This window comes from Pseudophryne corroboree, chromosome 5, assembly GCF_028390025.1.
Source record: "Pseudophryne corroboree isolate aPseCor3 chromosome 5, aPseCor3.hap2, whole genome shotgun sequence".
Taxonomy (NCBI): domain Eukaryota; kingdom Metazoa; phylum Chordata; class Amphibia; order Anura; family Myobatrachidae; genus Pseudophryne; species Pseudophryne corroboree.
In genome coordinates this window covers 500,381,354-500,395,793 of record NC_086448.1, presented here as the reverse complement: position 1 = coordinate 500,395,793, position 14,440 = coordinate 500,381,354, and the positions used below count along the sequence as shown (strand labels likewise).

The 14,440-nt window shown below is 46.6% G+C and overlaps 1 protein-coding gene across 2 annotated transcripts in view; it reads left to right on the top strand.

The window, feature by feature from the left end:
* Positions 1-14,440, top strand: part of KDSR (3-ketodihydrosphingosine reductase) — a 130,463-nt gene that overhangs the window by 15,784 nt on the left and 100,239 nt on the right. For both annotated transcript variants that reach the window (XM_063923017.1, XM_063923018.1), the window contains exon 4: positions 13,707-13,763. In XM_063923017.1, the coding sequence (XP_063779087.1) occupies positions 13,707-13,763 (57 nt within the window). The remainder of the gene's footprint in view (positions 1-13,706; positions 13,764-14,440) is intronic.

Here is a 14,440-nt window from a genome sequence, read left to right as displayed (position 1 = left end):
CAGCTGATTCCGACGACACGTCTGCTGTTCCTAGGGATGATTCTGGACACAGTCCAGAAAAAGGTGTTTCTCCCGGAGGAGAAAGCCAGGGAGTTATCCGAGCTAGTCAGGAACCTCCTAAAACCAGGAAAGGTGTCAGTGCATCAATGCACAAGGATCCTGGGAAAAATGGTGGCTTCTTACGAAGCGATTCCATTCGGCAGATTCCACGCAAGAATTTTTCAGTGGGATCTGCTGGACAAATGGTCCGGATCGCATCTTCAGATGCATCAGAAAATAACCCTGTCTCCAAGGACAAGGGTATCTCTTCTGTGGTGGCTGCAAAGTGCTCATCTCCTAGAGGGCCGCAGATTCGGCATTCAGGACTGGATCCTGGTGACCACGGATGCCAGCCTGAGAGGCTGGGGAGCAGTCACACAAGGAAGAAACTTCCAGGGAGTGTGGTCAAGCCTGGAGACTTCACTTCACATAAATATCCTGGAACTAAGGGCAATTTACAATGCTCTAAGCCTAGCAAAGCCTCTGCTTCAGGGTCAGCCGGTGTTGATCCAGTCGGACAACATCACAGCAGTCGCCCACATAAACAGGCAGGGCGGCACAAGAAGCAGGAGGGCAATGACAGAAGCTGCAAGGATTCTGCAATGGGCGGAAAATCATGTGATAGCACTGTCAGCAGTGTTCATTCCGGGAGTGGACAACTGGGAAGCAGACTTCCTCAGCAGACACGACCTACACCCGGGAGAGTGGGGACTTCACCCAGAAGTCTTCCTCATGATTGTGAACCGTTGGGAAAAACCAAAGGTGGACATGATGGCGTCACGCCTCAACAAAAAACTAGACAGGTATTGCGCCAGGTCAAGAGACCCGCAGGCAATAGCTGTGGACGCTCTGGTAACACCTTGGGTGTTCCAGTCGGTGTATGTGTTCCCTCCTCTGCCTCTCTTACCCAAGGTACTGAGAATTATAAGACGGAGAGGAGTAAGAACTATACTAGTGGCTCCGGATTGGCCAAGAAGGACTTGGTACCCGGAACTTTAAGAGATGCTCACAGAGGACCCGTGGCCTCTGCCGCTAAGAAGGGACCTGCTTCAGCAGGGACCCTGTCTGTTCCAAGACTTACCGCGGCTGCGTTTGACGGCATGGCGGTTGAACGCCGGATTCTGAAGGAAAAAGGCATTCCAGATGAAGTTATTCCTACCCTGATTAAAGCTAGGAAGGATGTAACCGCACAGCATTATCACCGTATTTGGCGAAAATATGTTGCGTGGTGCGAGACCAAGAAGGCCCCGACAGAGGAATTTCAACTAGGTCGTTTCCTACATTTCCTGCAAACAGGACTGTCCATGGGCCTAAAGTTAGGGTCCATTAAGGTTCAAATTTCGGCCTTGTCGATTTTCTTTCAGAGAGAATTGGCTTAATTTCCTGAAGTTCAGACTTTTGTAAAAGGGGTACTGCATATACAGCCTCCCTTTGTGCCCCCAGTGGCACCTTGGGATCTCAATGTAGTTTTGGGATTCCTAAAATCACATTGGTTTGAGCCACTTGCCACGGTGGAATTAAAATATCTCACATGGAAAGTGGTAATGTTGTTGGCCTTGGCTTCTGCCAGGCGAGTATCTGAATTGGCGGCTTTATCCTATAAAAGCCCTTACCTGATATTTCATTCGGATAGGGCGGAATTGAGGACTCGTCCTCAATTTCTTCCTAAGGTGGTTTCAGCGTTTCACCTAAACCAACCTATTGTGGTGCCTGCGGCTACTAGGGACTTGGAGGACTCCAAGTTGCTGGACGTAGTCAGGGCCCTGAAAATATATGTTTCCAGGACGGCTGGAGTCAGGAAATCTGGCTCGCTGTTTATCCTGTATGCACCCAACAAGCTGGGTGCTCCTGCTTCTAAGCAGACTATTGCGCGTTGGATTTGTAGTACAATTCAGCTTGCACATTCTGTGGCAGGCCTGCCACAGCCAAAATCTGTAAAAGCCCATTCCACAAGGAAAGTGGGCTCATCTTGGGCGGCTGCCCGAGGGGTCTCGGCTTTACAACTTTGCCGAGCAGCTACTTGGTCAGGGGCAAACACGTTTGCTAAATTCTACAAATTTGATACCCTGGCTGAGGAGGACCTGGAGTTCTCTCATTCGGTGCTGCAGAGTCATCCGCACTCTCCCGCCCGTTTGGGAGCTTTGGTATAATCCCCATGGTCCTGACGGAGTCCCCAGCATCCACTTAGGACGTTAGAGAAAATAAGATTTTACTCACCGATAAATCTATTTCTCGTAGTCCGTAGTGGATGCTGGGCGCCCATCCCAAGTGCGGATTGTCTGCAATACTTGTACATAGTTATTGTTAACAAAATCGGGTTTTTGTTGTAGTGAGCCATCTTTTCAGAGGCTCCATGTTATCATACTGTTAACTGGGTTCAGATCACAAGTTGTACGGTGTGATTGGTGTGGCTGGTATGAGTCTTACCCGGGATTCAAAATCCTTCCTTATTGTGTACGCTCGTCCGGCCACAGTATCCTAACTGAGGCTTGGAGGAGGGTCATAGGGGGAGGAGCCAGTGCACACCACCTAGGTCCAAAAGCTTTTACTTTTTGTGCCCTGTCTCCTGCGGAGCCGCTATTCCCCATGGTCCTGACGGAGTCCCCAGCATCCACTACGGACTACGAGAAATAGATTTATCGGTGAGTAAAATCTTATTTTCCTTAATCCACTAAATTATTCACCTATGTTTTCGCCTTACACCTAATCCCCTCTCTTTAGGTGATTGCACATACCACATTCTTTTTCACTCATGCACATAACTGACTGACTCTGAGGCCCTAGCCCAGACATGTCAAACTCGTGGTCCACAACGCATACTTTTGCGGCCCAAGTTCACTTTTTGAAGAACAATGGAATGTAGCCCTCCACCCCCCGGATGAGTTACTGTTGGCCTATCTGCCATGATCTGATTTAGCTTCGATCAGGCAGCATTCACCGTTCTGCACATGTATGAGCATATAGTGATAGGGATGGGGAAATGTCCACGGGAGGAGCTGCTGCGCATGCCCAGCTGCCTTTGCAAAGCTCTGCTCCCCGCAGCATCCCGCCTGCTCAGCGCCATTAGCACTGAAGCTGTCACGCCATGTACGTGTGTGTGCCCGACTGCCCTATGTACCCAGCTGCCCTAGTTTCAGGAGGATTTTCCTGGAAACTGGATAGAAAAACATCTCTCAACGAAGAAGGTAGATTCAAGGGGGCTGGCACAGAGGACTTGTGGCTGGAGGGGACACAAGGAGCAAGAGAGGATATGGCTGGACTGGTGGGCATACCAGGGGACATATGGCTGGACTGATGGTACAGGGGGGGCTGGAAGTTACGCATTTTCCTAGCTCATACTGATATGTATTATGTATTAAGGTTTTCTTCCCGATATTAACTGTTTGACTATACTGTATTGTTGGCTTCTCTAATAAACCTTTCAAGACTTTTTCTTGTGGCCCACACAAGACTTACTGGGATAACCAATTATCCCCGGTAATTGGTAAAAACTACAGTTTTTCAGTCGGTCTTCCGATGTTTCACCGTTGTTGTTGTTTTTTTTTTGTTTGTTTGTTTTTTAAACAGGCTATCCAATATGGATAGTCCGTAAAAAAAATAAAAAAAAATAAGTGATCTCCCGAAAACACAGGTTCAGTGAAACCTGTCTGTTTTCGTTTGAAACACAAAACGGGGCTGTTTCCGGGGATATTACTTCGCCTGCCTGAGGCAGGCGAATCAAAATCCCCGATAAGCTGGGTCTCGTGCCGATTATTGGGGCTAATTAGATGGCCCCCGGCGGGACAATTAGCCCCAGTAAATTACCGAGGCTAATTGGATATCCCCCTTAGACCTTGATTATTTGGCCCAGTTGGGATTTTGAGTTTGACATGCCTGCCCTAATCTATCTGATTTCTCCTATCTGACAATTTATTGTAATAAAGGGATTTATTCACTCAGAACATGATTTTCTTCCTTAGGGTAGCCCCCCGCTGCTGCAAAGGCAGTCACCAGACCGCCATATTTTGGGTTGCAGCGGCTGCGTGTGACGTCACGCAGCTGCCTCGACCCGTCCCGCATGCCTCCGTTATCTGGACTGGACCGCACCCCCTCCCCCCCTTCCATATCTAACATTTGATATTTGGCTATCAAAGCTTAGATGTGGTGGTCATAACTTCTGAGTTCTATTAGGGTAATTATCATCCATTACAAATGTGTCCCCCATGTACCTATCCCTATCTCGTGCATCTGGAATTGGTATAAAGTTGCTGATTAAGTGTAATTATGCATAATGAGGGTTGCCCCTATTGGACCTGCCATGAGTACTTTTTTCCTCAATCTTGCCAAGTTTTCCTTCGTTGGGGTACATCCAATAACCTGCGGTCAATGACCATAGGTAATTGTATCGCCGGAGGCTATCCTGTTAACTCCGGTGTGGCTCGCTTCTCCCCTGATGCCGGCACTTATGCACTCAAAGCATAATCCGCAATAAGCGGGCTGCTGGAGCCGCAATAACACATGAGATCCGGGACTTATTCCCGATCCCATGTGTTTTTGCGCGATCGCAAGTCCTTTTTTCGGCCGATGTAATGTAATAGGATACTGCAATAATGACTATCAGTCATTAATAGCGATATCGGGCCATTTTATCAGCCCGAAAACAGATCTGGGCTGATTGGATACCCCACATTGTATCACTTTTATCTCAAGTTTGAATTTTAGTTTGCAAATAGTGTATTAGATACTTAGGATTAATGCTTTTTCCATGGCTGAGTAGCATAGTCCAGGCTTTTTGGCGTGATTTGTTAAAAGAAAAATACATCTAAAAAGGGATCATGTACTAAATGTATTTATTTTTTCATAGGGTCTTTATAAAATGAGCCTCCTTACAGAGGGGGCAGTGTACGGCACTGGGTCTGGATCTTCTGCTGCCTGTAGTAGCATGCAACCATTCTCACTGGCAACAATGTTCATTCCTACCCCCTCCTGTACTTGTGTTTCTCTCTTCTGCCAGCAAGATTCTTACGAAGCCTCATAAGATGCAATATTTAACCTATGCACATAATCAAAATCTGTAGCCAGATGACCTCTCATCTGAATTGAACAATGAACTGGAAATATGTATGTCTGGATTTTTATAATCTGCTGTGCTGTAGCCTAGTAGAGGTCTTGGCAGATTTAGGTTCCATAGGTCTCAGGAGTCACTACTGAATATATATTTCTCTGACGTCCTAGTGGATGCTGGGAACTCCGTAAGGACCATGGGGAATAGCGGCTCTGCAGGAGACTGGGCACATCTAAAGAAAGCTTTAGGACTAGCTGGTGTGCACTGGCTCCTCCCCCTATGACCCTCCTCCAAGCCCCAGTTAGATTTCTGTGCCCGACGAGAAGGGTGCACACTAGGGGCTCTCCTGAGCTCTTTGTGAAAGTTTTAGTTTAGGTTTATTATTTTCAGTGAGACCTGCTGGCAACAGGCTCACTGCATCGTGGGACTAAGGGGAGAAGAAACGGACTCACCTGCGTGCAGAGTGGATCGGGTTTCTTAGGCTACTGGACATTAGCTCCAGAGGGACGATCACAGGTTCAGCCTGGATGGGTCCCGGAGCCGCGCCGCCGGCCCCCTTACAGAGCCAGAAGAGCGAAGAGGTCCGGTGAAATCGGCGGCAGAAGACGATCCTGTCTTCAGATAAGGTAGCGCACAGCACCGCAGCTGTGCGCCATTGCTCTCAGCACACTTCACACTCCGGTCACTGAGGGTGCAGGGCGCTGGGGGGGCAGCGCCCTGAGACGCAATAAATCGATTAAAACCTTATATGGCTAAAATAAATGCATCACATATAACTCCTGGGCTATATGGATGCATTTAACCCCTGCCAAAACAGATAAAAAAAACGGATGATAAGGATGCCGAGAAAGGGGCGGAGCCTATCTCCTCAGCACACTGGCGCCATTTTCCCTCACAGCTCAGTTGGAGGGAAGCTCCCTGGCTCTCCCCTGCAGTCACTACACTACAGAAAGGGGTTAAAAAAGAGAGGGGGGCACAAATTAGGCGCAGTATAAACAATACAGCAGCTATAAAGGGAAAAACACTTATATAAGGTTATCCCTGTATATATATATATAGCGCTCTGGTGTGTGCTGGCAAACTCTCCCTCTGTCTCCCCAAAGGGCTAGTGGGTCCTGTCCTCTATCAGAGCATTCCCTGTGTGTGTGCTGTGTGTCGGTACGTTGGTGTCGACATGTATGAGGAGAAAAATGATGTGGAGACGGAGTAGAGTGTCTGTAATAGTGTTGTCACCCCCTAGGGGGTCGACACCTGAGTGGATGTACTGTTGAAATTGCGTGACAGTGTCAGCTTTGTATAAAAGACAGTGGTTGACATGAGACAGCCGGCTACTCAGCTTGTGCATGTCCAGACGTCTCATACAGGGGCTTTAAAGCGCCCGTTACCTCAGATACAGATGCCGACACGGATACTGACTCCTGTGTCGACGGTGAAGAGACGACCGTGATTTCCAATAGGGCCACACATTGCATGATTGATGCAATGGAAAATGTTTACACTTTTCTGATAATATGAATACCACCAAAAAAGGGGTATTATGTTTGGTGAGGAAAAACTTCCTGTAGTTTTCCTGAATCTGAAAAATAAAATGAGGTGTGTGATGATGCGTGGGTTTCCCCCCGATGACAATTGATAATTCTAAAAAGTTATTGGCAGTATACCTTTTCCCGCCAGAGGTTAGGGTGCGTTGGGAAACACCCCCTACAGGGGATAAGGCGCTCACACGCTTGTAAGAACAAGGGCTCTACCCTCTCTTGAGATGGCCGCCCTTAAGGATCCTGCTGATAAAAAGCAGGAGGGTATCCTAAAATGTATTTACACACATACTGGTGTTATACTGCGACCAGCAATCGCCTCAGCCTGGATGTGCAGTGCTGGGTTGGCGTGGTCGGATTCCCTGACTGGAAATATTGATATCCTAGATAAGGACAGTATATTATTGCCTATAGAGCAATTAAAAGATGCATTTCTATATATGCATGATGCACAGCGGAATATTTGCCGACTGGCATCAAGTATAAGTGCGTTGTATTCTACCAGTAAAGTGGTCAGGGATTCCAAACGGCATTTGGAAGTATTGCCTTAAAAAAGGGGATGTACCCTAGGTCGCCTCTCAAAATAAGACGCCGTATTATCAGGCGCAGTCCTGGTTGGCAAGCGGACAAAAGGGTTCCTCTTTTCTGCTCGTGACAGAGGGAGAGAAAAATGGCTGCAGAGATCAGCCAGTTCCCAGGAACAGAAACCCTTTTCCGCCTCTGCCAAGCCCTCAGTATGACGCTAGGGCTTTACAAGTTCAGGCACGGTGGGGGCCCGTTCTCAGTGAATTTCAGTGCGCAGTGGGCTCACTCGCAAGTAGACCCCTGGATCCTTCAGGTAATATTTCAGGGGTACAAATTGGAATTCGAGACGTATTCCCCTCGCCGTTTCCAAAAGTCTGTTTTACCGACGTCTCCCGCTGACAGGGAGGCAGTTTTGGAAGCCATTCACAAGCTGTATTCCCAGCAGGTGATAATTAAGGTACCCCTCCTGCAACAGGGAACGGGGTATTATTCCACACTATTGTGGTACCGAAGCCAGACGGCTCGGTGAGACCGATTTTAAAATCTAAAATCTTTGAACACTTACATACAGAGGTTCAAATTCAAAATTGAGTCACTCAGAGCAGTGATTGCAAACCTGGAAGAAGGGGACTACATGATGTCTCGGGACATCAAGGAGGCTTACCTTCATGTCAAAATTTGCCCTTCTCACCAAGGGTATCTCAGGTTATGGTACAGAACTGTCACTATCAGTTCAGACGCTGCCGTAGGGATGGTCCACGGCACCCCGGGTCTTTACTGAAGTAATGACCGAAATTATGATATTCCTTCGAAGGAAGGGAATTTTAGTTATCCCTTACTTGGACGATTCCCTGATAAGGGTAAGATCCAGAGAACAGTTGGAGGTCGGTGTAGCACTATCTCAGGTAGTGTTGCGGCAGCACGAGTGGATTCTCAATATGCAAAAATCGCAGCTGGTTCCGACGACTTGTCTTCTGTTCCTAGGGATGATCCTGGACACAGTCCAGAAAGACGGTGTTTCTCCCGGAGGAGAAAGCCAGGGAGTTATCCGAGCTAGTCAGGAACCTCCGAAAACCGAACCAAGTCTCAGTGCATCAATGCACAAGGGTTCTGGGTAAAAATGGTGGCTTCCTACGAAGCAATCCCATTCGGCAGATTCCACACAAGAACTTTCCAGTGGAACCTACTGGACAAATGGTCCGGGTCGCATCTTCAGATGCATCAGCGGATAACCCTGTCACCAAGGACAAGGGTGTCCCTCCTGTGGTGGTTGCAGAGTGCTCATCTTCTAGAGGGCCGCAGATTCGGCATTCAGGACTGGGTCCTGGTGACCACGGATGCCAGCCTGCAAGGCTGGGGAGCAGTCACACAGGGAAGAAATATCCAGGGCTTATGGTCAAGCCTGGAGACATCACTTCACATAATATCCTGGAACTAAGGGCCATTTACAATGCCCTAAGTCAAGCAAAGCCTCTGCTTCAGGGTCAACCGGTATTGATCCAGTCGGACAACATCACGGCTGTCGCCCACGTAAACAGACAGGGCGGCACAAGAAGCAGGAGGGCAATGGCAGAAGCTGCAAGGATTCTCCGCTGGGCGGAAAATCATGTGATAGCACTGTTAGCAGTGTTCATTCCGGGAGTGGACAACTGGGAAGTAGACTTCCTCAGCAGACACGACCTCCACCCGGGGGAGTGGGGACTTCACCCAGAAGTCTTCCAACTGATTGTAAACCGTTGGGAAAAACCAAAGGTGGACATGATGGCGTCCCGTCTTAACAAGAAACTGGACAGATATTGCGCAAGGTCAAGGGACCCTCAGGCAATAGCGGTGGACGCTCTGGTGACACCGTGGGTGTACCAGTCAGTGTATGTGTTCCCTCCTCTGCCTCTCATACCAAAAGTACTGAGAATCATAAGAAGGAGAGGAGTAAGAACGATACTCGTGGTTCCGGATTGGCCAAGAAGGACTTGGTACCCGGAACTTCAAGAGATGCTCACGGAAGACCCGTGGCCTCTACCTTTAAGAAAGGACCTGCTCCAGCAGGGGCCTTGTCTGTTCCAAGACTTACCGTGGCTGCGTTTGACGGCATGGCGGTTGAACGCCGGATCCTGAAGGAAAAAGGCATTCCAGATGAAGTCATCCCTACCCTGGTAAAAGCCAGGAAGGATGTAACCGCAAAACATTATCACCGCATTTGGCGAAAATATGTTGCGTGGTGTGAGGCCAAGAAGGCCCCTACAGAGGAATTTCAACTAGGTCGTTTCCTCCATTTCCTGCAGACAGGACTGTCTATGGGCCTAAAATTAGGGTCCATTAAGGTTCAAATTTCGGCCCTGTCGATTTTCTTCCAGTAAGAACTGGCTTCAGTACCTGAAGCTCAGACATTTGTAAAAGGGGTACTGCATATACAACCTCCTTTTGTGCCTCCAGTGGCACCTTGGGATCTCAATGTTGTTTTGAGGTTCCTTAAGTCACATTGGTTTGAACCACTCACCACTGTGGACTTAAAATATCTCACATGGAAGGTGACGATGCTGTTAGCCCTGGCTTCAGCCAGGCGTGTGTCAGAATTGGCGGCTTTATCATATAAAAGCCCTTACTTAATTTTTCATTCTGACAGGGCAGAATTGAGGACTCGTCCTCAATTTCTCCCTAAGGTGTTTTCTGCTTTTCACATGAACCAACCTATTGTGGTGCCTGCGGCTACTAGGGACTTGGAGGACTCCAAGTTACTTGACGTTGTCAGGGCCCTGAAAATATATGTTTCCAGGACGGCTGGAGTCAGAAAGTCTGACTCGCTGTTTATCCTGTATGCACCCAACAAGCTGGGTGCTCCTGCTTCTAAGCAGACTATTGCTCGTTGGATTTGTAGTACAATTCAGCTTGCACATTCTGTGGCAGGCCTGCCACAGCCAAAATCTGTAAAAGCCCATTCCACAAGGAAAGTGGGCTCATCTTGGGCGGCTGCCCGAGGGGTCTCGGCTTTACAACTTTGCCGAGCAGCTACTTGGTCAGGGGCAAACACGTTTGCTAAATTCTACAAATTTGATACCCTGGCTGAGGAGGACCTGGAGTTCTCTCATTCGGTGCTGCAGAGTCATCCGCACTCTCCCGCCCGTTTGGGAGCTTTGGTATAATCCCCATGGTCCTTACGGAGTTCCCAGCATCCACTAGGACGTCAGAGAAAATAAGAATTTACTTACCGATAATTCTATTTCTCATAGTCCGTAGTGGATGCTGGGCGCCCATCCCAAGTGCGGATTGTCTGCAATACTTGTACATAGTTATTGTTAACTAAATCGGGTTATTGTTGTTGTGAGCCATCTTTTCAGAGGCTCCTTCGTTGTTATCATACTGTTAACTGGGTTCAGATCACAAGTTGTACGGTGTGATTGGTGTGGCTGGTATGAGTCTTACCCGGGATTCAATATCCTTCCTTATTATGTACGCTCATCCGGGCACAGTATCCTAACTGAGGCTTGGAGGAGGGTCATAGGGGGAGGAGCCAGTGCACACCAGCTAGTCCTAAAGCTTTCTTTAGATGTGCCCAGTCTCCTGCGGAGCCGCTATTCCCCATGGTCCTTACGGAGTTCCCAGCATCCACTACGGACTATGAGAAATAGAATTATCGGTAAGTAAATTCTTATTTTTTTCCCATATTTCTGTATATGCAGAAGTCACGTGTTGTGTTCTACAGTATTTTGTATGCATGGTCACATAAAGTAAGAGATGACAGAAAAAGAAAACTATGTTTTGGGGAAAAAAATTCAGAACTAAACTGAGATGTTCATAACATTTTTAATCAAATGTGTTAAAAATTAGATAATTTGAAAAGGGAACAATTTATTATGCGCACAACTTCACCATATGCCCCACCGATTGCTGGTTACCACTGCATGCCAAGCATAATCCCATTTGCCTGTGGTGTTACTGTCCTTTTCATATGTTAAAGAATTAAATCATAACTCGTAATTGTTACAGCTGGTGTTCTGCGTTCCACCATACTGCAGTGTCATGTTTTCTCTCTTGTTATTTATATATATATATATATATATATATATATATATATATATATATATATATATATATATGTATGTGTATATAGAGATAGATAGATATAATGGAATAACCCTAATCAAAAGTTCTTTGCAGAACACCCTTTTGTAACAATTGGTATCTACTAGGGGCCCTCACCTTCATGAATCTACAGTGTTTTCATAGCCATTGAGGATTTGATGGTACATAGATCTGTTTAGTCATTTACCATAGAAAGCTGTGGAGATATGGTGGCTTTGGATTATATGGTTGTCCAATTACTATATCTTCACTCCATAACTACCTTCTACAGCTGTTCAGCTGCACTACTGCTCCAACCTCAAGCCTTCAGGGCTCAGGAAAGGAGATGATTGTTAGGTAACTGTAAACTTCAGGTTCTGGGAGCTTCATGTGGGGAGAGGACCTTTTTGTGAGTGGACTACTCCTTTTGAAGAAGTCAAATATTTCAGATTTAAGGTGCCTAGACTGTTAGACATACCAATGTCGTGTTGGAAATCTGGGCCTTCTTTATTGCCTCCATCGTAGTAACTTGACAACGCAAAGATACTCCATTTCTTCCACTTTTTTTTTTTTTTTTAAACTTGAAAAGCCGTTCAGTAAGACTACATGGCAGTACATGTTTAAGCCAATTTTATAAATCTTTAGCACTATTTTTCCTTATTGGGATTTAAAATCTGTTGGCTAATGTTTTACATTCAAACCTCACAAGGCTTAAGAAAGCTTTTTTATGCATGTAATAATGCTTATTTTACATGTCTCATATCTATTACATTTTTAATCCGTGCCATGTTGCAAAAGTAATGGTGTTTAATACCAAAGTGAAAATATTCTGCTTCTAGAATAAGGACTCCTCTATGGGTAAAGCTAAGTTGTTAAAAAAAAAACCCTTCACATTTCTTTTTAGAAGATTGAGTATGATGGCTTTTCGATAAAAGCAAAGCGCATACATTATTTTATATAGATATTACATTTTTCATTTTTACTGTATGAATGGAATACTTGCACTATTACTACAGCCAAGTAAAGTGAACTGTGTTCATCATAGCATAGATACTGTAAATATGTTGCTGGCTGGACTTCACCCTGTACTAACAACTAAAGTGAACTATAGTTAACTCTTGTCTGGGAGGGGCCTTAGACTGCACAGCTATAGCTGCCAGTAATGTGAGGTGCTACCTACTGAGCCTTGTAGTTCTACAGAAAAAAAGGGGGGTGTTGTAGGTGCACTATCTCTAGCATTACTGATATCATACAACTTAGCATATAATAAATAGTGGAGTTTATGTATTTATCAATGCATGTAGCTGCAGCCCCACTGCAAGGGACTCCACTCTGCTGCGGTACCTAACACTATAGGGGTACAAACCTAGGGCACGGGACCCCCCAAACCACCACAGCCAAGTGACCCCAGGGCATCACAAGGATGTGTAGTGAGAAGGATTAAGGCAGTGATCTCCAACTCCTAGCTCACGAGCTACCGGTAGCTCGCCGTAGTATTTTCGGTAGCTCACAGAGCGCACGGGCTTGGCCAGTCACTGGCACTCCTCCTCCCTTCATTTTTAATACGGTGCCGGCTGTCAGCCAATCAGAGCTCGTGGACCGGCAGTGGCGGCACCTCATTGGCTGCCGGACTGCGAGTTTTGATTGGCTCACTTACCGGCACCATATTTTAAATGCCCGCAGCTGCCGGAGACTGTCACCCTCACCACAGCCGCTCTCCGGACTTCACAGGAGAGGCGCGCGCTGCGCTCTCCTCTCCTTCCGTCCCTCCTACATGGGGAGCAACACCGGCAGCAGTAGAAGAAGCCAGCAAGGGTTAGCACTGTGTGGGGCACTGTATCGGACACTGCGGGAGGGGGGGGGGGGGGGCTTTTTATCTGGCACTGGTGGGCCCATTGTATCTGGCACTGCTGAGGGGCATTATTTGTATATCTGGCACTGCTGAGGGGCATTGTTTGTATATCTGGCACTACGCGGGGGGTGGGCATTACTTGTAGTTGTGAGGCCACACCCACTTTCGCAGGATAGCTCCTTCAGAGGTTTTATTTTCTGAAAGTAGCTCACACCCCAGTTAAGGTTGGAGACCACTGGATTAAGGAATAGGTGAGAAAAAATGGGTGCATTAATATATGTGAAAAAGATGTGACATGTATAATCACCTATTCCTCAATCCTTCTCACTGCACATAATCATTCCCTGTGATGCCCTGGGGCCACTTGGCTGTGGTGGTTTGGGGGGTCCCGTGCCCTAGGTTTGAACCCTTATAGTGTTAGGTACTGCAGCAGAGTGGAGTCCCTTGCCGTGGGGCTGCGGCTACTTGCATTGATCAATACATTACTAAACTCCATAATCTATTATATGCTAAGCTGTATGATATCGGTAATGCTAGAGACAGTGCACCTACAACACCCCCTTTTTTCCGGTTAACTCTTGTCTGTCAGCCAGATCCACTCCAAATTGATAAGTCATATCCTGATTGTTGATTGGATTGTTTCTAATTGCAGAGCAAGCTCGTTCATGCCAAAAAGGAAATTGAAAAGCATGCAATAAATGAGAAACAGGTAAGTTTCTGAAAACGCAGGTATTGTTGACGATGTTTAGAATAAATGAAACAAAAGTTAGTGATATTATTCCTGTCAAATTCATCTGGGTGTGGTATAGAAGATATAGATAATAGACAAAAGGTTGATATATGAAAGGTTGACATGACAATGGTCGACACACTTTTTGTTGCTGTTGCATTTTTGAGGTTAGTGTGGATAGTTTGTTCATCTGGGACCACCATCTGTAGAAACGCGTCCCCTCGCTCGCCATGCTCTGAGCACAGTGTCTTACTCCACTTCGCCACAAGGTTACTAAAGGTTATGATTTCTGACATGGATAGTCAAGGAAGGAACAAGTCCAAAAACATGAAAAAACCCCAAACAATTTGTGTGACCATATGCACCTGTTGACCTTTTGTCCATGTCGACCTAATGTATGTTGACCTGTAGTCTGGATCCCAATTCATTTATACTGTAGAATTCACAAATTGCATACTCTGCTTACATGGTCCACAGTGGCAGAACTAGCGAGTGGCCAGAAAAAAAAGAAAAAAAAAAAGAGATGGTTAGCACCTTGTTGCAATGACATTCACCATCATCTACCGTATATACTGCACTACATCATTACTGCTTTACATCTTCCCTATATGCTGCATCCGTCCCATATTCTGCCCTACATCACTGCACTACATCAC